At 34.0% G+C, this 25,510-nt stretch overlaps 1 protein-coding gene across 11 annotated transcripts in view; it reads left to right on the top strand.

The window, feature by feature from the left end:
* The window catches only part of PICALM (phosphatidylinositol binding clathrin assembly protein), a 104,371-nt gene that overhangs the window by 46,691 nt on the left and 32,170 nt on the right, over positions 1-25,510 (top strand). For 7 of the 11 annotated variants that reach the window (XM_087433546.1, XM_004434075.3, XM_087433548.1 and 4 more), the window contains exons 5-13: positions 3,976-4,069; positions 7,088-7,199; positions 8,475-8,581; positions 10,651-10,692; positions 14,307-14,392; positions 16,770-16,893; positions 17,167-17,303; positions 19,978-20,081; positions 25,274-25,423. In XM_087433546.1, coding sequence (XP_087289672.1) covers positions 3,976-4,069; positions 7,088-7,199; positions 8,475-8,581; positions 10,651-10,692; positions 14,307-14,392; positions 16,770-16,893; positions 17,167-17,303; positions 19,978-20,081; positions 25,274-25,423 — 956 coding nt within the window. The remainder of the gene's footprint in view (positions 1-3,975; positions 4,070-7,087; positions 7,200-8,474; positions 8,582-10,650; positions 10,693-14,306; positions 14,393-16,769; positions 16,894-17,166; positions 17,304-19,977; positions 20,082-25,273; positions 25,424-25,510) is intronic. The other 4 variants (XM_014790388.2, XM_087433551.1, XM_004434078.3 and 1 more) reach the window with 1 other exon arrangement.

Genomic DNA, 25,510 nt, shown 5'->3' with positions numbered 1-25,510 from the left:
TTACAGTTGGTTGTTAAACACTGGTCCCTTCATTTTCTTTTTGTTTAGCATTCTGTATTTTGATAGTATTAACTTATGCTGAATTATCTTCAATTCTAAATTGGTACAGTTCAAAGTGACAAGACACTGTTACAATAACAAGCAAAAGAGAGAATAACCCAGGTATTGTCTGTGAATAAGGACATGGATGATCAGCCTTTAATCCATTGCATTTACACTTGGGAAGCAAGTATCTGAATTTAATTATTATAATCTATTTAAGAATTTATAAAAACTTGTATTCTACATGGAATATGAATTGTTATGCATTTGGTTTGAATCATATTCAAGCATTTGTGTTTGTAAATTGAGTTTTTCAAAGTTTTAGATAAAGTATATGGTAACTGTTAAGATTTTTCTCTTTTTTTTTTTGCTGACTAAGATTTGCCCAGAGCTAACATCTGTTGCCAATCTTCCTCTATTTTGTGTGTGGGTCGCCGCCACAGCATGGCCGCTGACGAGTGGTGTAGGTCCACACCCAGTAATTGAACCCAGGCCACCGAAGCAGAGTGCACCAAACTTAACCACTAGGCCGTGGGGCTGGCCCCCAAGATTTTTCTTAATTGAGAAATTTAAAGTTTTCTGGGAATAAATGATGTGGAGGCTAGGGAGAGAGGGAGGAATCAAAAATGTGCCCACAGTTTCTGATGTCAGTCACTGGAGGGATAGCACCTTTTATTGGGAAGATTTTTTGGGGGTGGGGTGTAGGGTAGGATGCAGTGGTTAAAAAATTACGGATTTAGTTTTGGAAATACTAGTTTTGAGATGCCTGTGATTTGTACAAGTTGAGATATCAAATAGGCAGTTGGACATATTAACTTGAAACTTGAGAGTTGTAGTCTAGGAATATAAATATGTCAATGGCATTTTGGTAATTTATGCCTTGGGAATGACTGATCACCTGGGGAGTTTAAGTATAGAATGAGAGAAGAGGGTTCGGAAACACCTTGAGATACACAACATCTATTTTAGCGTATGGGTAGAGGACCAGGAGCCAGCAAAAGAGACTAAGAAAGTGATAGTGAGGTAGGAAGAAAACAAGGAAAGAGAGGTATAGGGGATGCTAAGAGAGTAGAGTATTACAAGAGTGGGGGAAACTTTTGAATGATGCTGAGAAGTCTAGGCAGATAATATTAGACAAGTACCCACTGGAGAAGCAACATGGAATTTCTGGATGACCTAAACTAGAGAAGTTTAGCTGAGGTGGTAGGAGTGGAGCTCATATTGGAATGTATTGAATAATGAATGAAAAGCGAGGAAGTGGCAACTCTTTTGAGAAGTATGCTTGGCTCTGCAAGGCAAGTGGTAGCTGAATTGGAATAAGAGATTAGTGGAGAGAGACTGTGTGTATGGGAGGTGGGTGGTGTTTAAAGAATGGTGATCCTAGAGACTTTGTTTGTATGTTCATGGGAATGATCTAGTATAAAAGAAGAGATTAATGTGCTGCACTGTCCAATGTGATAGCTACTTGCCATGTGTGGCAATTTAAATTTAAATTGATTTAAGTGAAATAAAATAAAAATTCATTTTCTCAGTTGCATCACCCACATTTCAGATGCTCAGTAGCCACATGTGTCTCGTGGCTACCATATTGAATGGTGCAGATATGGAACATTTCCACCATTGCAAATAGTTCTGTTAGACAGTGCTGTGTTAAAGAAAAAGAGGACAACCAAAGGATTGTGATGGAGTGGGATCCAGAGGACCTGTGTGAGTGGTATTTACATTTGATAGAAAGGGATAGACTTCCTCCATTGTAACAGGAGCAGACTAGATAGATGTAGTTTTGGTGGTGAGATACCTAATCTCTTTTTGTCATTTTCTATTTCTAAATGAAATATTTAGGGAGTTAAGAGCTGAGAGTTTGTGTGTGGGGAGGCAGGGAAGGAAGGGTGGGAGAAGGAGATTTGAAAGTACTTAGGAGAGGAATTCACTAGAGAAGGCTAAGAAGATTGCTGGCAATGCTGAGTCCCTGTTGGAGGTTATAGTTTTACCAGTTTGCTCAGTTGTGTGGCTTTCTTTACCAGTGCTCAGCTGCATGTGTACAGGCATGGAGGAGGTAAATGTTTGCTCACCCAGGATTGTGAATTTGCCAGGTGACTGCAAGGGAAGAAGAGAGATGCGAGAGAGTTAAGGGTATTTGCAAGGGAGTGATTGTAATAATGATCTGTGGAATTCTAAGCTAGATGAAGTAAAAATGAGAAGGGATCAATGTGAAGTTTATGATGAAGTCAAATAGTTTTTGCCATGGAGATACTTGACCAAGGCAGCTGGAAGGTTAAAACGTTATTGTCATAGGATAAGGTGTCTGAATTTTGTCTTTTTTTCATGGCACTGGGGAAGAGTGGTTAATGTGGTTTCTGAGGGCAGTAGGGTCAGTATCTGACCATGGGAATAGGGGCTGTGGTCAAGGGACTTTAAGATCAAGATGTTGGATTGGTTGTCCAGGTAGATGTTAAAGTTAACCAAGAAAAAGTGAGCCAATATTCAAGTCTTTCTGTGATGGAGGGGAAGTGACCAGGAGGTCAAAAAGTGACCTCAGCAGGGAGAAGGAGGGAGAACTAAAAGGGAACTAATGATGACTGATAAAAGGACAGAGTGTGATGTGTATGAGAATTAAGAAAGAGTTTCGAAGAAGTAGTAGCGTCCTTATCCCAAACTTCAGCAGCTAGTACCAATCAATGTAGTTTAGTACTTGAGAGGAAACAGGCGTCCAGGGGTTTACACATCTGGTCAATAGCTGTCTACCTAAGGCAGTCCAGTATTTGTTCTTTTAACTCTGTCATGCGGATCACTATTGTTGCTTTTCATAGCTTAATTGTTTTTGTGGCATCTGGGGTTGTGGTTGAAGGGGTAGCTCAGGGTAGATCAGCTGTTTATAAGTATGGGTCATTTGTAAATTAGAGAAAGCCTACACACTTTTTGAAAGTGCCTTGTTACTCTGCCAAAAGATTATGAAAAGCACTATTTTGAAATCATAATAAACCTGGGTTTACATAATGACCCTACCACTGATTAGTTCTCTGACCTTAGTTATATAACCTCACTGAACCTAAAATTTCATCATCTATAAAATGGGAGAAGACTATCTATAGGATTTTTGTGAGGATTTGAAAAACATACATCAGGCCCTTAATATGGAGCCCGATATATAATAAGCACTTAGTGTTAGTTGTGTACCTTAGCCCCAGAACCTCTTACTGTAGTGTTTTTGGTACCAGTTTTGTATAATTCCAGTTTATTTGGTACTGCTAACATTTCTCTATCTTTATGAATGTCTAAAGAAATCTTTTTGGAAATATTTAACAGAATATTTTATTAGAACATTCCTCTTAGGTATCACTTATTTTAATGGCCAGATTAGAATGTCTTGGTAAAATTATCCTTTATTTTATAATAAAATAATTTTAGTTACAATTTTCTGTATTACAAGCCATTGCTGTTTGAGTCATGAATAAAATACCTTAAATAAAGCAGTGCTCACCAAGACTTAAGTTCAACCACTGGTTCCATCATGTCCTAATTGTTAGTGATTTGAGGCAAATGATTTTTTTAAAATTTGTAATTAAAAACAAAAGATCTGTGAAACTGCCCTTCACATACATGAGTAATATGAGGATCAGATGATCTCCTCATATGAAAAGTGCGCTATAAACCTGGCTATATAATGTAAGCTTTGATTTTTATGTCTCATGTTTTACATCTTGATGTCATTGTTTTGTTTTTTGTTTTTAATGAGTACTTTGATACTGGACATATGGTGTTTCCTGTTTTTGTTTTTTCTTTATGATTTCTGCTTGAGGTTTCAGATTCAATAATGCCTCAAAAATATATGATGGTTCACAACAACTTGTTCTCTGTTTAAATAGAGAACTGGATGGGAGTTCGAAATGTAGATATAATAACAAACTCAGTTGTTTCTTTTTTTTAAAACAGGGCTGATGGAGTTATGAGAACAATGAACACAGAAAAACTCCTAAAAACTGTACCAATTATTCAAAATCAAATGGATGCCCTTCTTGATTTTAATGTAAGTTGATTACACAAATGCTTTTATAATTTAAGATTTAAAAAAATTGTATCATTATAATTGGTTAGAATTTTTATTCTCATGTTTTCATAGATAATATTTTTACACTAATATCCTGTTTGGGTGAAGATTTTTTATAAATGTGGTCCCAAATCAGAATACTTTCCATTTTTATTATTGTTCCGTTTCTATTATTGTTTACTCTGATTTCTTTGGTGACGGTTCTCTAGCTCTATAAATGTAGGATATACAAGCTAAAGAAGGTGATGGAGAGGTGAAGGGATTGATCTGAAAATCTACTTTCTTTTGATAATGGTTTTTAGATTTAAAAAATGCATAAAGATTTTTTTATGAGTAGCCAACTTAATATTTCACTTTTGTCTGCCTTGTAGGACTCAAAGCATGGCAATTATTAAGAAATAAAGGGAAGTTCACATACACTTGTGACAGCCTGTTATGTAGCTATTACCCAGGGGCATTGTGTTCCCTGGAATTTTTGTTTTAATGACCATTACTTGAACCAAGTTATGACCTTTGTCATTTGTTTGTAATGTGATAGGTGTTAGCATTTTCACGTCTTCTTTTTGAGGTCATTTATCTTAAGACATTTTATTTTAGAGCTTGTAAGTGCAAGTTGGTGAATGGAACTCTGGTAATTTCATGTTGAAATTGATTTTCCTTTGACTTGTGCTATTAATTGGTAGTCTTGAAGCTTCTTGAGGGCGGGGACCAGGTCTGATTTTTCTTTGCTGTGTGCCCATTGTTAATAATATGTGACACATCGATAGTGTTCAATAAACATTCAATAAATGAATCCTGTAGGTGCTTCATAGATTAGAGCGAGTTATCCAGCTATGGCTTGCTACCTGTTCTTGTATGGCTTGTGAGCTAAGAATGATTTTTACATTTTTAAACGGTTAAAAATAATTATAAAAATATTTTTGACAGGTGAAAATTATATGAAATTTAAATTCAGGGTCTGCAATAGTAGTATTAGAACACAGCCAGGCTCATTGGTTTACATATTGTCTGTGACTGTTTTTACGATGTAATAACAGAGTTGAATAGTTGTGACAGAGACCATATGGCCTGCAAAGTCGAAAATACTCACCATCGGGCCCTTTACAAAAAAAGTTTCCTGGCCTCTAGTCTAGAAGACATAGAGGACTGATGTAACTACTGAGCTTCGTTTTGGTTTTTACAGAGAGAGGATCCAACCAGAAAATTTTTTTTCCCTTAATATATTGTGAGTGCCTTTATAAAATTACGTATTCCTTTCAGTGTCTGTATTGTACTTCATTGTATATAACAATTTACCTGATCCTCCTATTGATAGATATTTAGAGTTTTTCTGTTTTTTTTTTAATCCAGAAAATAAATGGGAAAAAAACAGAGAGGAGGGGAGGACACTAAATACTTTGTGTGTGTGTGTATGTGAGATAATGTGTGTATGTACACATTTATAAATCTATTTCTATAAGGTTAATGCCTAGAAAAAGAATTTGGTGGTTCAAAACACATAAACATTTAAACTTTTAAAATATTGCTAACTTACACTCAAGAAAAGTTGAGCCAGTCACTTGTCAACAGGTGCCTGTTTTTCTTCATCCTTATCAGCACTGAATAATACCTTGCTTTTGATTATTTTGATACCTACTAGTCTGGTGCTCAAGAAAGGATAGTCCAGTAATTTAATTTGATTATGATATTTTAATTTACCTGATAAGTGAAGTTGAACTTCTTTTTGTATATTATTAGCCATATGTATTTTTTATTTTGTGAATTGTCTGTCGTTTGCTTTATTAGGATTCTCTCTATAATGGAAATCAACCTTGTTAGATATTCTGCAAATATTTACCAATTTGTTGCTTACCATTCAACTTTATGCTTATGTTTTTTTATACCTAACAAGTTACTTTTCATGTACTAGATATTCGTCTTATTTAAAGAAGAACTTAAAGTTTATTTGGTTTATCCTGTTGATTCATTCCTTGAGATAAAATTAAAGGTATTTCTAGTATTCTTGATAGACAAATAAGTGCTATTTTTTGTTACAGCATAATTCAGTAATAATAATAAATATTGATAATTTATGTGTAACATATTGTGCTACGCTTTTTACACTCATTCAAGTCTCTTTGTAACGATATGAGGTAGAAATATTATCATAACCACTTTGAAGGTGAGTTTGTAATATTGAAAAAAGGTATATTTAAAAAAACAACGTATCTTCTATCTAGCTTAGCTCAGTGCTTTGGTGATTGTAGTAGCCATTTAACAAATACTTTTTTTTTTTTTTTTTGAGGAAGATCAGCCCTGAGCTGACATCCGTGCTAATCCTCCTCTTTTTTTTTTTTTTTCACTGAGGAAGACCGGCTCTGAGCTAACATCTGTTGCCAATCCTCCTCCTTTTTTTTTCCCCAAAGCCCCAGTAGATAGTTGTATGTCATAGTTGCATGTCCTTCTAGTTGCTGTATGTGGGATGCGGCCTCAGCATGGCCGGAGAAGCGGTGAGTTGGTGCGCGCCCAGTATCCGAACCCGGGCGGCCAGTAGCAGAGCGCGCACACTTAACCGCTAAGCCACAGGGCCGGCCCAACAAATACTTTCTGATATCAAAATATTCAGTAAATCCTTCTTGACTCAAAGTGAACTTCTATCTAGAAATGGGCTTTATTTTGCAGTTAGAAGTATTTAATGTTGAAATGAACTTATAATTAAAAGACTTGAGATATAGCCTAGGAATTGCAAGAGTTAAAGGGTACTTTTGTTCTCAATTACTTATTTCTGAATTAATTGAATGTTGTAGGATATTTGTTTGCTTGTGCCTTTTACATAAATCTGAACTCTTTGGTTAAAATTTTTGCACTATTTATTTGGCTGTAACTCTGATTGCAAGAAATAAATGTCTTTTTCTCTACTACACCCAAATGTTTGAATTCACTGTATTTAAATTTGAAGGAAGTCATTGTCATTTAAAACATAAGATAAGCTAATCTTTTTTTCTAATTTTTCACCAGGTTAATAGCAATGAACTTACAAATGGGGTAATAAATGCTGCCTTCATGCTCCTCTTTAAAGATGCCATTAGACTGTTTGCAGCATACAATGAAGGAATTATTAACCTGTTGGGTAAATATTGCTGCAGCTTAATAGCATTTTATTTATTATCTTGTGTCATATGGATAAATAATAATGTCTGAGTTGTTACTTGAAGCTGCCTAAAAATTCATTGACATATATTTATTCATTGTAACAATTTATTGGGAGAAAAGAATTCTGTACCTGATTATGCATGCTAAGTGATCAAATCCTTATTTTTATGACTGGAATGTTCAGCTAGATCAACTTTATATTTTTTAGATATATCTTTTTTCTATCAGTTTTATTATTTTTAGAAATATAAAAATTCCTTAAAAATTAAGTTAGAATTTTTCTGTCCCAGAAAAATCTTATTTCCTCACAGTTTACTCCATAATGAACTCTAATTGTAAAACTGATATTTTTTTCTAATCTTAATTTTAAAATTGATAATTACTTTAAATGCATTAAACATTTATTTATAAGAATGCCTTTTACTTTTGAGGCATTTTAAGAATGTGTGGTGCTTTATTGTATATTAGGTATATATGGAATGCAGTTAATTTTGCCTAGAAATACTCATTGTTTTCAGTGGGATTTGGATGGAATAGACAAATAACAGTCTGCAAAGAGTATCAAAGTATCAAGAGTCAGATGTCAAATGTGTTTAACGTGCTTGTTCTCCGCCCCACACCTTTTTTTGTTTCTTTTTAGAATTTACTTAAATTTGTTTTTCATAGGCTGGGATAACATGAACTTATTCAGGGATGATTTAATCCATGGAGATAGGAAAATTGGGCTTATTTTTTTCACAAGTGAAAAATGGAGGTTTTCTTTTCTACAAAGCTTTGGAAGGCATACTCTTCTACCTTATGATTAGTATAAATTAATTTCTATACTCCTGTTAATATATTAAGTTTAAATGTGCTTTCCAAGTGACATTTGGACATGGTAAAGTTGCCATCTTTGTTAATATATCATTAGCAAGAATATTTGGAAATAGAAGTTAGTGATGTTTTAAATGGTAAAAGTATGATATGTATTAACGTGGAAATATGTATTTGGGGAATTCTGAGGGAAGAAATATTGTAGAGCAAACTAGTAATATGAATAAAGTAAAATAATTTTTCTAGTTTTAATATAAAAGCATCTCTTTTAATTTGCTTTAAATATCAAAGCTAATTTAACACTGATATTTTTCCTGTAGGTTGAGTGTGTTCTGTGAGCTACCTGCATGCTCTCTTTGGAGCTAATACTTAATCTTTTTCCTTTTTGAGTGTTATATTTTGGTGTAAATAAAAGTATTTTTACATCTACTTTTGGCAGAAAAATATTTTGATATGAAAAAGAACCAGTGCAAAGAAGGTCTTGACATCTATAAGAAGTTTCTGACTAGGATGACAAGAATCTCAGAATTTCTCAAAGTTGCAGAGGTAAACTATCTTTAAGTGACTATCTCTCTTAACTTGCTTTTTTGTCTTGAAGTGTGGATTTTAAAGGAGTCAGTCATTATCCAAATGAAAGAAATGTTTTAAATCTAGTAAGCTACATACTCAATCATATCAGTATGCTGTGTTGAATTCTATGCTATGGTATGAGTTGGATATAGTATCAAATAAAATATATCCTGTATATTTAATTCAATATTGAATATTGAAAGATAATCTGTTTTTAAATTATTTCTCTATAAAATTAGATGTATGGGGCAACAGTGGTGGCAACAATTTTCATGTTTGGAATTCCTTGTATTTTAGAAGATTTATTCTGTTAAATGTGGTAGAGAATATTCGATGTTAGTGCAAGTCTCTTTCCTCCAGTGAGGCTTACAACTGGAACCACAGGGTTCAAAATGTTTTGTTCTCCTAGAGAAGTGAATTTAGTGTGTTTATTATTTATCATTGATTATGAAAACCATGAATGTAGGTAATAGAATAATCTAATTTTGCAAATCTGTTTGATAAATAATCTTCTGAAATTGTCACAGAAGGCAGTTGTGGTACTGCTTGCAGGCATTGTTTTGCTTGCAGAGAGGCAGCTCTTAGTGTGTTATTGTTTGTTTTCCCTTTCTCTAACCTCTGCCCATCACCACCAGTGGTGTCTTGCTTAGGTAGGATAATTCTGAAAGTTGACTAGGCTATAATTGATAATTACATCAAAGTAGTTAATCTGGAACTCCAGGTTGGTGAGGGTGATTCTCACTCTATTACCATAACAGTATTTTATCCTGTAGCAGATGAAATAGGATACAACAAGATGATGAGACCTTTGAAGATAATAGCTTTGTTTTTATAAAGTCTACTGAAATTTATTTTGGATTTAAAATATCTCTCAAGGAGAGATGAATGATTTTTGCTATTTCTTTAGGGTCAGTTACATACTAAAACCAGAAAGTAGTGTTTATGCTATTATTCCAGTAAATTGTTTAGATAAGTTTTAATTTGTTAACTTTTCCCTTTGGCCTCATGTTCTTTTCATTTGATAGTTAGTTGCTGACTTAGGTTTTAAACCCTTATTTACCTCCAGGTTTGCTGGTCTTACCTGAGATGGAATACACCATCTGTTTGCTCCATATGATCTGAGAAATAGAAAAACTTCCCTGCCCTAAAGTCTTCTTTCATGAGGCCGTCTTTGGGCTTGCAATTCCATTATGAGACCGTAGTTTTTGGAGTAAAAGCACAAGTAACCTTTTCAGATGTGTTCGAAGGGGACAGTTCTTTATCAGTTAGTGATTAGCTATTGAGATCTTAGTATGAACTATTTTCTACTGATACATTCTCGAACTGGCCGTTTAAAAGTTGAGAAAAGGAAGAGAGAATGATTAGAAGATGAAACATAGCCACAGGGAGGGAAAACAGTTTCTTAATTTGAGTGCTAGAATAAGTAGGAATGGTTTTTATCGTTTTTGCTGGAAATTGCTTGGTGCCTGAATATCATGAAAGTGTGTTGAGATTGCTTCATGGAGACAGTTATATCCTGGTTAGATATCGCTTGGTACTTGTATAAACAAGTGAACATAGGTTTTAAAAATTATCTATGGTGATTTTTAGGGAAAGCATACTTTATGGAGACAGACAAAGTGATTGTCATCAGGTTTGTTCCTTAACTTCTTTTTATTCCCCAGGGAACTTGTTCACAGTCAGCCTTTCTTATTCTTGCCATAGTATTTTTATTGTATGACGCATAGAAGTGATGGATTTTTCAGATTGTGACAAGGTAGCTTATAGAGGTGCTTAGAAGATGTAGAGATGGTAACTTAATAGTCTTGTTGAAATTCCAACTCTAGTTCCCCTCCTGTTACAACTTTCAGAGCCATCAAATAACATCTAAGCCCTTGGAAATACTGAATGATGTCTTTGGAGATTAAATATTCTTCTGATTTTAAAGACGTCTACCCAAAATATTGTTCATAGTACTAGCCATAAGTGTCATTTTCTAACTTTTATTTATAAAACATCTTTATTATAATTTTATCTATTAAATACAATGCTGCTTTTTCTTACAGCAAGTTGGAATTGACAGAGGTGATATACCAGACCTTTCACAGGTAAGTATATTGTTATAATATCAGTTCACTGTCTGCTGTGTACTGCTGGTGTGAAGAGTACAAAGATGAATAGTGTGCAGCCTCTACTGTCAAGGAGATCAGTGTAATTTTTCTTGACAGATTTTAACATTTTCATATATTGTTGATGATTGTTCTAACAGTATGATAGTAGAAAATAATCTACTCACCTTTTATATTGGTGGAGCTAACCATTACTATACCATTCCTTTAGTTTATTTCTTTTATTCTCTTTTTTTCCCCATCATTGTCAAAAAAAGAAAAAAGAAAGAACTGAACTTAGAGAATGTCATTTTTTTTTTTTTTAAAGATTTTATTTTATTGGTTTTATTTCCCCCCAAAGCCCCAGTAGATAGTTGTATGTCATAGTTGCACATCCTTCTAGTTGCTGTATGTGGGACGCAGCCTCAGCATCGCCGGAGAAGCGGTGCATCGGTGCGCGCCCGGGATCCAAATCCGGGCCGCCAGCAGCGGAGCGCGTGCACTTAACCGCTAAGCCACGGGGCCGGCCCGAGAATGTCATTTTTAAAACAAATTTTTCACTGTACTATTGGTAGAAAATTATTTTATGCAGGATTTATTTTTCCTGTTTTAAACCTTCCACTTTGGCTATTTGACTTCAGGTAGGAGTATTAAATAGAAATAAACCTCAAAACATGATATTGGGTTAAGAAAGCAGGTTTGATTCGTCTAAGTTTGAGTCCTGGCTGTGCCACTAGCTGGCCCTGTGATTTGGGGAAGTTACTCTATGCTTCAGTTTTATCATCTCTAAAATGGAGATATTACAATACCTACTTCATAACATTGTTGGGGGGATGAAATGAGTTTGTCCCTAAAAAACACTTAGAGCATTAAGCACTCAATATTAGCTGTTATTATATTGTTTTTATCATCATCGTCTTCAAAAAGTTTCTAGGAAAGAAACTTTAAACCTGCAGTTTTTTTCTGGCTTTTTCTGGCTTTTGTCTACTGAGTATTAAGAATGAAAGTACCTGGCGTAAACTATCCTTTTAACACTTTTATCAACTCTCCCCTTAGTAGTTGACACTTCTCTTACCTTATTTTAAATTGTACTGGGATGTCTTTTAAACACTTTGTTAATGGTTCTTATTGTATTTCTCGGTACTTACTTGTTCTGATCATCCCTTTGATCTCCAGGCTAAGAGTATGCATTAGATCTAGTGTGTTATATGTAAAAAAAATACTCATGAATTTGTTCACATGAGATACATTGACCTTATTAGGATTGAGCACATTATTGCGGGCTAAATATGAGAAGAGTCATTGCTTGAACAATATGTAGTGTAAACCGATTTGACTGTTTCAAATTCTCAGTTACTTAGCCCATTTGTCGTGTCATCTTCACCTATCTTTTGTTTAAAAAGCATCAGCTTCAGGCCAGACTGTCCTTACGTGTCTGTATTTTAATATTCATGGTATTATAACTGGGTAGGGTTGACCAGCTTCTGACCCTTCTTCTCTCTTCATTGATGATCTCTGAGTGATTGAGACATTTTTCAAAAGTGAACTAAAACAAAGCTGTTTATACTTTAGGGAAGATGGTGGTTATGCACAAGAGTAGGAACTTGAGATTATTTATTCGTTGTTTGTTATAAATTGCTGTTTTTTTAGGATGTGAAGCATCACATTTCCTTCACTCTTTGTAGTGTGGGTTTAACTTTTAAAGGATAACCAGATATATTTAGAAGGGATTTTGGAATTAGTTTGCTATTACTTATCATAACTTGGTAGTTTAATATTTGTAAGCCACAGGTTAAACCCTTGAGAAAAAAGTATACTACAGTTTAAATGACTGCAGTTTTAGTTTAAGATTCTGTAGCACAGTAGTTATTATCTAAGCTTTCAAGTCAGACATACCTTAGACCTTATGTTGGCACCTGCTATGTATCAGATATGAGATTTTGGACTGTCTTAGGTTGTTTATTTGTAAAATGATTATACTAGTAGTGTCTCCCTCATAGAGTTAGTGATTACATCCAAGGTAGCTAGCACAGTGTCTGTTGTGTTATAAGAGCTTTTTAAATGTTAACCGCTATCATTAGCAATCTCATCATCATCTCTGACAGTAGCTCTTGGAACAGTGCTTTGCCTGCAGATTTAGCAGACATTTTGTTGGGGTTGCGGGGAGTGCACGTGTGTTCTCAGTTCATCGTGGAAGTCAGTGTTTCAGTCTAATATTTTTGGTTTTAATTCATTTTCTACTATATCCGTCTTGTGCTATATAGAGAGAAAAAATAGGATGAAGGAAATTGTTCAAGTCATAATTGGTAGAGAGATTAGCTAGTATTGCCTCTTCCAGCTGTTTTTAGATCCCTGTAATCCTGGAACTTTGTATCTCAAATCCTGAAGAATATTTGGAGTATGTAAATGCCACTGATGCATTTGCTTCACCTAAAGATAGTGAACAGTTCCTTCTCAGCTCACTGAAAAGGTTTCCTTTTGGAGGTATTTAACTCTTCATATTAAGTTGAGATTTGACATATAGCCTGAGAGTTTAAAAGCCAATCTTCCTTTAAAAAAATTGAGGTAAATATCTACTTCAGTGAGGTGTGATAACTGTAAACATTTGTGTAATCAGCACACCATTCAAGGTAAATCAGTTCCATCACCCCAATCCTCGTGTCTTCTTTCAGTCACTCCCTATCCTCTCCACACAAATCACTGTTTTGATTTCTAATAGCATAATTTTATCAGATCTTGGATTTAATATAGATAGAATTGTGCAAGTATTTATTCTTGTATCTGTCTTCTTTTGCTCATCAAAGTGTTTTGAGATCTATGTTGTCACGTGTACCATTAATTCATTCTTCTTTATTGCTGAGTATAGTATTCCATTGTGTGAATTTACCACAACTTGGTTTAACTGTTTTCCAAATGATGGACTTTTGGATTATTTGCAGTTTTTACTATTGTGAAAATAGCTACTTAAAACATTCTTGAACAAGTCTTTGCTTGTGGGGATAAGTTTTTATGTCTCTTGGGTAAATAATTAGGAATGGAATTGGGTAATTAAGGTAGGTGTATATTTAACTTTATAAAAAACATCCAGAACCTTTTTCAGGGTGGATGTACTCCCACCAGCATTGTATGAGTTGCACTTGTTTCATATCTTCACCAACATTTGATGTTGCTAGTCTATTTAACTAGCCATTCTAGTGAGTAAGAAGTTGTATCTCATTGTGATTTTAATTTGCATTTCTGTGATGTTAGTCTTCAGTTTCATTTATCAATAACCATTCAGAAATGATGTTTGGACACTTTCAGTTACTCAGCAAGTACTTATTAAGTACTAGGAATATACTCAACATCTGTTTAAAAGTCAAATAAGTTAAATATAAAAACAGTTAAATACTTGCAGGATCCTCTTAATGTTTCATGTTTACATAGTCTTAGTTTATTAATGCCCCCATTAGATCATGCTTATGTAATAAAAATAATACTAACAATCTTAGGTAGCTAAAACTCCACTGAATTTACCTATTTATTTTTGTTGCTCTCCTATGTTAGATGATGCTTGACTTATTTTGACCAATGGCCTAATTATCATGAAAGTCTTAATATTTGTACAATTTCAGGCCCCCAGCAGTCTTCTTGATGCTTTGGAACAACATTTAGCTTCCTTGGAAGGAAAGAAAATCAAAGATTCTACAGCTGCAAGCAGGTATATTATTCTTCCTAAGGCAAAGAGCAGGAGTGATGTTTCTGAGAGAGTAGATGAATCTAGCTCAAGTTCCAAGCTACTTAACTTATCTTTATCTTGATTTAATCATTTATGAAATGGATTTAATAATAGTATCAACCTCATAGACTTGTTAAAGATTAAATGGGTTAATACATGTAAATTATTGGAATAGTTCCTGATCTTCAATTAATGTCAACATCGTTTAAGATGATGACAGTGACTACTTGGTTTAGAATCGTGTTCATAGTGTCAATATTTCTCTTAAAGATGATAATGCATTGATTCATATGGGGTTTTATAATTATAAGATGCCTTTTTACAAATTTTATTAACCCTCATAATAGCCTTGTGAAGTATGCAGTAGTAATTCTGGGACTCAAACCTAGGATGTCTGACATTAAATTTTATCATCTTTCTCTAATGCCAGTTTATGGGGTTGATTATTGACATATTATATTTTAATCAGTCTATTAGACTTTGAGCTGATTTCCCAAACTAAGACCAGTTAACCAGCAAATTGAAAATAACACGGATCAGCACATATCAACCTTGTAACATGATTTTTGTGTTGGGTAGTGACTTGAGTATTTCTCATGTTTTCTTATGAAGATTTCTTTTTAACAGTATGAAGAAAAAAGTTGTATAAAGTATAATGAGAACTTTCTTTCTTTTTAGACTTTTTTTTCCCTAAGTTTTTTTTTGTGTGTGTGAGGAAGATCAGCCCTGAGCTAACATCCATGCCAATCCTCCTCTTTTTGCTGAGGAAGACTGGCCCTAGGCTAACTCTGTGCCCATCTTCCTCCACTTTATATGGGATGCCGCCACAGCATGGCCTGACAAGTGGTGCATTGGTGCTCACCCGGGATCCGAACCCGGGCCGCCAGCAGCGGAGCTACGCTACAGGGCCGGCCTCCTCTTTTTAGACTTTTTGATTGTTGTTTGAGAACTTTTTTTTTTTGGCTGGGAAAGATTCACTCTGAGCTAACATCTGTTGCTAGTCTTCCTCTTTTTTTTTTTCCCTCCCCAAAGCCCCAGTACATGGTTGTATATTCTAGTTATAAGTCCTTCTAGTTCTTCTATGTGAGCTGCCGCCATAGCATTGCTACTGACAGACAAGTGGTGTGGTTCCATGCCCAGGAACCAAACCTGGGCCGCCAAAGCAGAGCATGCCAAACTTTAACTGCTAGGCCATCAGGGCTGGCTCAGAACTTTTTTTTTTAGCAACAAAAATTAAGTAATTTGTAAAGGAAAATGCTTTACTGGATTTTAATACTTTTTCATTCCAGATTTGCCCTTTGAGTTTTCTAGTAGGTTTTTAGACATATAAGCCAAAATTATAAGGCCCAGTTTTTTGAGAAAGTAATGAAAAATATAGCCAAGCAGTTCAGGTACACTGATTTATATCGTGGTTTTTTTTTTTTTCTTAAAATTTTTTGGGTTTCTTGCATTTCTATCACAACTATATTACTCTTCCCTTCTGAGTTGTATCTTTATATTGGCTCATTTATGAAATTGATTTTACATAAAATTTAAATAGTAGTTTCGCCACTTGTGTGCTTAGAGTAGAAATTAATGATGTTTGATGTGTGATAAAAGGAAAATGAATAAAGGTCACTGAGGAGTAGTTCTTCAGGTTAGAATTCTTTAATGTTTGGGGTTTATTGTTTGGTTAAGGTTATGATATAAGGGAAAGGAGATGGCTTGCTGTGAATCTTCCAGTGAGAGATGATGCATCGTGCATTTATAATATGTTTCAAAAGGAAATTCTAGCTTGGCAAAAGGGTAGCAGCTAGGAGGTGCCAGATGGTCCGGTGACTGAAATGAAATTGATCTTCCTTTGAAAGCAGCTGTGGTCCTCTGGGAACGACATCTTTGCATGTTATTATAAGGGAAACATACCTAGACATGCATTGTTTATTACTGGTACTCATGTTTTAGTGTTCCTGTAGTAGTGCTGCCAAAACCCAGGCTGTGAATTAGCGGAGTCATTTCCTTTGAGAAACTTAACACTTTTTACGCATCAGGGTTTTCCTGGGAGTACCGAGCTCTTTCCTAATTGCATTGGTTCCCTCCCTTGGGGCATGGAAGAGGCAATGTCCCTCACCTTTATTGTGAACCCTTTCCAAAATCTAACACTTATTTAAAAAGCAGTGAATGTGTGTGTAAATCAGCTACTTGCTAATAATCCTCTAGGTCATTGGGTAAAATATCTCATTGAAGAACTGGTTTTGACTCCATAAGTTAAGTTCTTAATTATAGTGCCTATCCATGGCAAGGTTGCCAGACCATTTCATAACCAGGTTGTAATGTGAAATAGTTGGCAAAAAGCCAAATTACCTTTGTTTAATTATCCTAGGGCAACAACGCTTTCCAACGCAGTCTCTTCCTTGGCAAGTACTGGCCTGTCTCTTACCAAAGTGGACGAAAGGGAAAAGCAGGCAGCATTAGAAGAAGAACAGGCTCGTTTAAAAGCTTTAAAGGTAGGTGTGTGCATTCTCTTTATTTGGAAGAACAAGTACAGTTGTTCATAAAGTAATTGGGACCTTGACAAAGACTAATGGTATTGAATGTATAGTTATCCAAATGAGGTAGAACTCAGTATTCTAATTTTTTATCCTGAGGTTGAATGACTGATAAAACAGTCAGAGACTACTTTTCTGCTATCCAAACAAAATTAGAAAATGCTTTGTTTCAGAGGCCATACAAGCAAATCTGGTTTCTGGATTCCTTATGGTAGTTCCCTTTCTCAACAGGAACAGCGCCTAAAAGAACTTGCAAAGAAACCTCATACCTCTTTAACAACTGCAGCCTCTCCTGTGTCCACCTCAGCAGGGGGTATAATGACTGCACCAGCCATTGACATATTTTCTACCCCTAGTTCTTCTAACAGGTAAGTGGAGAGGTTAAAGATTACCTTTGAATACTTAGGTTTAAGGATGTCTAATAGAAATTTTGCCAAGTTTTTCAAGCTTAGTTTGATTTATGATTTTATAATCATAAATGCACACAGAGGAAGTGGTAATAAATGATGGTAGAGGTATAATAACTAAAAATAAAGTGAAGAGTTTATATCTTGCACATTTAGGAAATGGAAGATGGCTAAATTACAAATTTCTACTAATTGGAATGTAATGGGTTATCTCTGGGCAAACATTTTATTGTATAAAAATTAGTTATAGGGCTGGCCCCGTGGCTTAGTGGTTAAGTGGTCATGCTCCGCTGCTGGCGGCCCGGGTTCGGATCCTGGGCTCGCACCGACGCACCGCTTCTCTGGCCATGCTGAGGCCGCATCTCACATACAGCAACTAGAAGGATGTGCAGCTATGACATACAACAATCTACTGGGGCTTTGGGGGGAAAATAAATAAATAAATAAAATCTTAAAAAAGAAAAAGTTATAAACACATTTGTGAAGTGTCTAAGACCCCCCCATATATATATGTATGTATGTATGATACATATGTCAAAACATCCTTTCATTGAATATTAAGTGTCTTTCATGTCTGTGCCCTGGTGTTAGTTAAACTTGGTAATTGGGAACACAGTAAGAGTTTAGTTGCCAGATTTCTGTGGTATTGAAGCCTACTAGACCAACTTCAATAATCTTATTGCCTAATTTAGGTTATTTAACAATGGAAATATAATATTTTCAGGCAAATTAGAATAATTGGCTTTTTCTAAATCTATTCTTTCTTTAGGACAGAGTGGTTTAAAGTAGAAATTTGGAAGTCAGATTGTGGTTTGAATCCTGCCTCTTATTTCTTAATCTTTTTTTTAAACCTCAGTTTCCAAATAAGATAATGTGTGGTATAGGTCAGTGGTTCTCAGTCTTTAGCAAGCATCAGAATCACCTGGAGGGTTTATTCAACCACAGACTTCTGAGCTCCCCACCCCCAAAGTTTCTGATTCAGTAGGTGTGAGTGAGGCCCAAGAATTTTTATTTCAGGTGGGCTCCCAGATGACTAGTATAGGATTTAGCACAGTGCTTACTTAGCACATGGTAAATACTCCTTACAGAGTGATGGGTTTTTTTGTTTCCTTGTTTTTCTTTGATTTTATTGTTATTGCTGTTTATTTTATTAAATCATCCTTAAAAGGTCTTTCCTCCCTGATTCCTGTCACAGCTCAGTGTAACTTTTACTAACTCAACTGCTTCCTGCTCCCTAGAGTCTTAGTGGATGTTTGTTGAATTTAGTTATGTGTTTTTTCTTTCAAATTTATTTTTTTGGTGGTTTGTTTTTTGTTTTTTGTAAGCTGCCTTCCTTAATCCAATAAAATATCATTGAATCCATTAAGTGTCAAGTTTTCCACTTGGGGATCTTGGAAAGAAGTCTGTCTTAGGGGAGGTAAATGGAAAACAATGTTGAATGTTTGAGGATGAAACAAATTATTAGATAAAGAATTAATTTGATTATGTTTTATTTCACTTAATACACTCAAAGTTTTCACCTTTTTAATAGTAATTGAGGGCAAATCTTACAACCTGTTGCAGAATGCTTATTGCATATTCTGTATTTTTTCCCAAAGCACTAAATGCATTTGTATTTTTATCTACCTGTAAAACTATTTTTTTACGTCTAAAAGATGTCTTCACAACTTTTGTTTTTGAGTAAGTGTAAGTTAAAAATTGTCTGTGCTGCAGTACACATAACGTCTCAATTTATGGGGAGTCTGGGATCTTTTTTTTTTTTGATGAGGAAGATTAGCCTTGAGCTAACATCTTTTGCCCATCCTCCTCTTTTTGCTGAGGAAGATTGGCCCTGGGCTAACATCTGTGCCATTCTTCCTTTACTTTATATGTGGGATGCCTGCCACAGCCTGGCATGATAAGTGGTGCATAGGTCTGCGCCCAGGATCCAAACCTGCAAACCCTGGGATGCCGAAGTGGAGTGTGCGAACTTAACCACTGTGCCACCAGGCTGGCCCCTCAACTTTTTTTGAGTTGTTATTTCTTAATCACATTAAAGTCTTATGGTAAGAAATATATAATATTAAAGTAGTGTCCCCCAGAGTTGTGTAATGGGGTGGCTCTATTGTAAGTTTGTATCATATATGTGTGCATAATTTTTTTCCCTGTATTGTTGATATATTATTTGGATATTGAAGCAGTTTGGTATTTTACTTTGTAGGGGTATTGGTATTGCAAATGTAATTGAAGTGCTTTGAAGATTAAAAGTAAGAAAATAAATTTCCTTAAAAAAATTAAAATTGCCATGATTCATATTTCAGAATCATGTTGTTTATGTTCGTTTCAGTAAGGAAATCAGTATTTTCCTGGGGAAGTCGTTGATCTTTTGCAGAAGGGCTGTTATTATTTGAATCCTATATAAACTTAAGATATGGTACTTGAATATTTTCCCAGGCCTCCTTGGAAATATACTATTATATGAGGGATATGCAACTGTTCCCCTGCTGAAACTATTCCTCCTTTTGTCATTTACGTTATTGGGGCTTTCTCTCCCTTTTCTTTTTAATGTTTTTATTTATTAGGACAGGAGAAGGGAGTGGCTAATGTAGTAAAATTTACCTAATAAATAAATCATCTTTTCGAAATATCTTTCTAGCACATCAAAGCTACCAAATGATCTGCTTGATTTGCAGCAGCCAACTTTTCACCCATCTGTACTTCCTATGTCAACTGCTTCTCAGGTAGCAAGTACATGGGGAGGTAAGCATTAATGAATTCTATTTTATATGTTGCGTAGGCATCTCCCCTCCCCGTTCTTTGGTGTTTTACTTATTTTTATAGTTTTTGGTTACACATGATACATGAGAACTTGAAAAATATTAAAATGGCAGTGAAGTCATTTTGCCCCTTGAAGACGTTTTCATTTATTTATAAATCTAAGTTTGGAATTTATGTTCAATTAAATTATGAAACAAGATTTAATGAAGATAAAGAAGAAGGACCAAATGTGTAAGTATGAAATCATTCTTTCAATGTTGAATTTGTGTTCCATAGTCAGAAAATGTATAATGGTTATTTTACTTTTGGTATAGAAAAAAAAGTTTACTTGCAGGGGAAAAGACTCATCTTGTGTAAGTATATGATAAAGTTCTAGTAAAACTCGGATGATGTTATCAGGCAGTGAACTATATTCTGACCAGGAATATAATGACAAACTTTGTACTACTTGGATTTAAAATGTTGGTTTAATTCAGACCTATAAGATTTTGGTATTCAAAGAATTTTCCCCTAGTACCAACAGGAGTATTTGCTGCTCTTGAGTAGTTTCTTGATCTTAAGGTGACCATATTATGACCATGACCTGGCATCCTTGAAAGGAGTATGTCTAGTCCATGTCAATTTTTAAGCAGTTTTGTTTAGGCATTTAGTATATTTTCAAATCATTTCCTTTGGTTGGTTTTGGTGCTTCTGTTTGTTTGTATATATGTAAGTATTATTTTACAAACACTCAAAAATTATTTGCAAAAGAAAGGAGGTGTTCTGAGAAAGGACACTGTCTAGAGAACCATAGAGAATGGCAAGCTACCTTAAAATTTATATTGGTTCACACGTAAAATCAGAATTGATTCGTTTATCTCTCATAGCAAATATAAATTAATTGTTCTAGTGAGTTTTTATGGTATATGAATTAGACATTTTTATCTTTAATGATTTAAGTTTTAAGAACTTTTTTGTTTTGTTATTTTTTATAGTTATTTCTTAAGGCTGTATTTGGTAAAATAGAACGTAATCTCTGTGAAGGCAGGAGTTTTTAAATATTTTGTTCAGTTCTATATCTCCAGTGCCTAGAACACTTCTTGACATATAATAGATGTTTTCTAAATGTTTGTTGAATGAGTGAGTGTTTTCTTTTTTTCTGGATAGGTTTTTTTCTGGTACATGATAGGGCAGGGAACAGGAACAATGAAACACTAAAACACTAGATTTTTAGACTAATTTCGTGAGCCATAATTTAATTGAAAAAACTGATCCTGAAGGCTAGTTTAATTTAGCTAAATCTTAAAGTCTAGGAGTAGTTTCTAAAAATGATAAGCTAGTTTATTAAAGTCAATAAATATTTTAGAATTATTTATCTGAATGAACTGTAGACAGCAAATTAAGGTTAAGAAAGGAGTTTCTTAATATCTTGATGATAAATCTTGATTTTAAGACTTTTAATCTGCCAAAACTTACATGCTTATTTTCTGCTTATTGTGAGTTGCTTTAGAAAGGTTAATAGAATTAACATGACCCATTTAAGCAGTTTTAGCTTGCTTCTCTTAAAAACAAAGTAGTTTTTCTAAAATTAAGGCTGAAAAGTTCTTTTTCTAAATAGATGAAAAATTTTACAGAAGACTTAATGAGAACTAATGTAAAATTTCAGAGAAACTGAACTATGAAATTATTTTGTCTGGATATCATGTACAATTAATTCTAACAATGACAAGTTAAAGTTTCTGCTTGGAATTATTGACCTCATATATGAAGGTAGACAGACTATTACTGTGGGAGGACAATTTTAAGTAATTTCAGGCTGTAAGAATTGTTTGTTCTGTTAGGTGAAATATTCCATAGCAGTCTATGTGTGAATACAACATGGTAGAATACATTTAATCATGTTAAATGAAACAGGTTCAAATGAAACAGGTAAAAGCGTTAAAAATTTAAATCGAGTACAGTGGGAGCAGAGGCAATAGCAATTGACTATTATTTTTCCAAAAGCTTATCATTATATACGAGGAAATGAGGGTGGTCTTTATGATGAGCCCCTCAAATTAAGAATTAAATCTTGTGTTGACTTTCATAAAAAGATATTTGGCTTCTGAGTTGGTTACAATTTTAGAGTTTTATTGGATAGCTGAAGAGTATTTTAAGCCAAGAACTTTGAATACCTTCTAATTTAGTCAGTGTATTGTTCACATCCATGACGTTCAGATTAAGATTTTTTACTTTATTTTTAAAATTAGACTGAGATAAATAAATAAATAAATCTTATATATAATATATAAAAAGTTTTGATCATAACGGTAAATTCTTAAAGATTTTTTTGAAAGTAACCATTTACCTGAACATTCGAAATATGTAATGTTTTATATCATGCCGCTTTTATAGTGTGTGACAAAACGTATGATTTTTTGATAATTCTAAAATCTTATTCTGTGCTTCACTTGCTTTCGTTTGCTAAAAATGGATGTTATAACAGATTTGGTATTTAATTTAGTTCTTATCATAAGCACCATAGAGATGATGTGTGTTCCCAGTCACAGATAGGTTAGTGATATAGAGTTAAGGGGAGGTAAGGTTTGCATGTTATAAGCATTTAAGATTCCACCTAAAAATGAAGTAGAAAGAGAGAACACAAGCTCTTCTGTTTCTCTCATTGGATTACTAATGAGCCTTTGATTTCTCAAGAAATGGTCTGGAATCTAAACAAGTACTTGATGTTGAATACTAATATCTGAGAAGATTTAAGTTTTCAACACTCTGAAAACTGAGTTATAGCAGATCTAAAAATATACAGTATTATCAGCTCAGTACACTGTTGTATATTTTAAGCAAGGTTTCAAAATTTAATTCAGGCAAAAAAGAATTATCTACTTTTGAAGTTTAATTTGCTTTACTCTCACCTGGCATGAAACACACAACATTTTATGAAAAAACTCAATTTTCTGTGTGTAAATGTAGGTATCAATCAAGTATTTAGGACCTCAAGACTATAATATGGTGCTATTTTAATTTTGTTTTTTTGGATTATTTTTCTATGACTGTAGTGTAACATAAAATTAAACTTTCAAATGAATAATGATAAAAATAATGGGAAAACTATTTTTAAAAAGTTTAAGGAATTTAGAGTTGCCAGTCTAGTACATAAAGTTTAAGTTGAAATAATTGAAATATTATTAGTATTTTTTTTTATCTTTATGGATTTGTTTTTATTATTTATAGTATAGTGTCCACTAGTAGATTAGCATCATCTAGATTACCTGTAATGTTTTGTTAAGTAGATTTAAGAGCTGGTTTTTCTTATTGTCTGGTTGACCTAAATACAGATGCACTTGCACATGTTTCTGCATATTCTTCTCTGGGATGCTTCATATAATGGGGAATGATTGTTATTAAGAGCTTAGGTAAAACAGTATCAATCAATAGAACAGCAGATAGCTAGTAACCTTTCACAAACATGTATTTTGTCATAAACCAATAGATCTGTTATAGAAATGTGTCCTTTTTTCGAATGACTTCTCTCATGGCTTCTGTTGCATGGGAAACTAGAGAGATGTTTCGTGTTACCTACTTGTACAACCAAGTACAATGTACTTTAAAAACTCCATGCCACTATTGAATATTTAAAAATCATACTTTCAGCTGAGCTAATCAACTCTAAAGTTAATGTAGCTCCTTTCTTATGCAAGAAGGAGTCAGAGTGGTCATCATTACATTTTTATTTTAGTACAAAAAACCAGCGTATTATATCTGACTGTTTACTTTTCATTTCTGAATTTTTTTTTCTGATTCTTTTCCCCCATTCCATTTAAGGAGGAGTGGAGGAATGGGAAAGATGTTAAACATGATCCATTTAAGTTTGAATAGTACGTCAGTGAATTTTGATAACATTTAAAGACTTTATTTTTGGGTGTGAATTGATGTTCCATAGGAATACTTAATTCTTAGAAGGGGTCTTATGTGATACAAAAACTAAAGGTTTTAAAAAAGATTTATTATATTTAAGCCAATAACCTCAATATTTTCTTTATGTTTTCCTTTTTTAAACAGTTGTAGGATTTGTGGAACACTTGCCTTAAATTTATTGACTTGAAGGCAAGTGTGCCTATATCTTAGTGGTTGATCTGGTCCTTAGGCCATTACTACCTTCTTATTGTTCCATCATACAGTCTTAGAGTAAAATACAGTGCTTAATACGTATTCCCTGGTAAGGGTCACGAACTAGACTAGAATAGACAAGAACAGGCTGCTGGTTGGAAGTACAGTAGTATCTTCTCTTTTTTAATTGTTATGAGAAAAAAATCATGACACTGTATTTTTGCTGCTCTTTCTTTTTTCTTCTCTCCATTTACTTAAGGTAGGATGAATGGATTTTAAACATTAGAATGATAGTTATCTTGAATGAGGTATAGGTACAGTAAATATCTGATTCTAAAATAACTTTAGATGTAGGATTTGATAATAGTACATATTTGGTACCATTCTACTAGGGAGCAATGCTTTTGTTATTCCTTTAGCGAATCATTCAAGGCCTAAAAGATTTGGCTTTAAAACTCTTAGTTTGGCCTTCAAAGCTGTTCCCATTCTACTAAATGGCCAATCTTTTGTTTCTGTTCTTAATTTTTCTAAAATCTCTTTATCCATCATTAGACCTTTTCTTCATCTTTTTTTTTTATTTCCTACCTCTGAACCTATACAAGAGTTGTATGCACACATTAGAAACAGCCTTTTACCCCCAATTCCCTTTTTTTTTTTGAAATTTTACTTATATCACACATGTATCAATTGTTTATATTAATTATTTGAGTAAACATAGCTATGCCACCAAAGCCAGTACACTGCCACCTAGGGCAGGGAACATGGTTCAAGGTGGGTGGCTCTTTTGTGGAAACATTTTGGTTATTCTTCTTTTTTAATTATCTGCCTGTTGGCTTCCTGATGTTAGAAAGTAGATCTATCCTTACTATGCTACTGTTGTTAATGAACACAAATGTTTTTTTTCTGAAGATTCATTTTAAAATATGTTAAATGTAGTTCTTCCCTCTTGGTCATTAGGTATTTTTGCATTTAAGATTAATAAACAATAATAGAGCTTCTACTTTTTTTCACTTTGCATCTTTTGACTAATTACAATACTAATTAATTTACTTCCTTTCTTCATTTTGCTGTAATGCACTTGGACTGCACAGATCCTTTCTCTGCTACTGTAGATGCTGTTGATGATGCCATTCCAAGCTTAAATCCTTTCCTCACAAAAAGTAGTGGTGATGTTCACCTTCCCATTTCTTCAGATGTATCCACTTTTACTACTAGGACACCTACTCATGAAATGTTTGTTGGTAAAGTACCATTTAACCTTTCTTTCCAATTAATGTTTATACTGCCTAAGTATTTTTTACTTATCCATTAATTATTTTTAAAGCACT

This window comes from Ceratotherium simum, chromosome 7 (genome assembly GCF_057802395.1).
Source record: "Ceratotherium simum simum isolate JZ-2026a chromosome 7, ASM5780239v1, whole genome shotgun sequence".
Taxonomy (NCBI): Eukaryota; Metazoa; Chordata; class Mammalia; order Perissodactyla; family Rhinocerotidae; genus Ceratotherium; species Ceratotherium simum.
The sequence above is the reverse complement of the archived record's forward strand: the minus strand, read 5'-3'. Positions and strand labels throughout refer to the sequence as shown.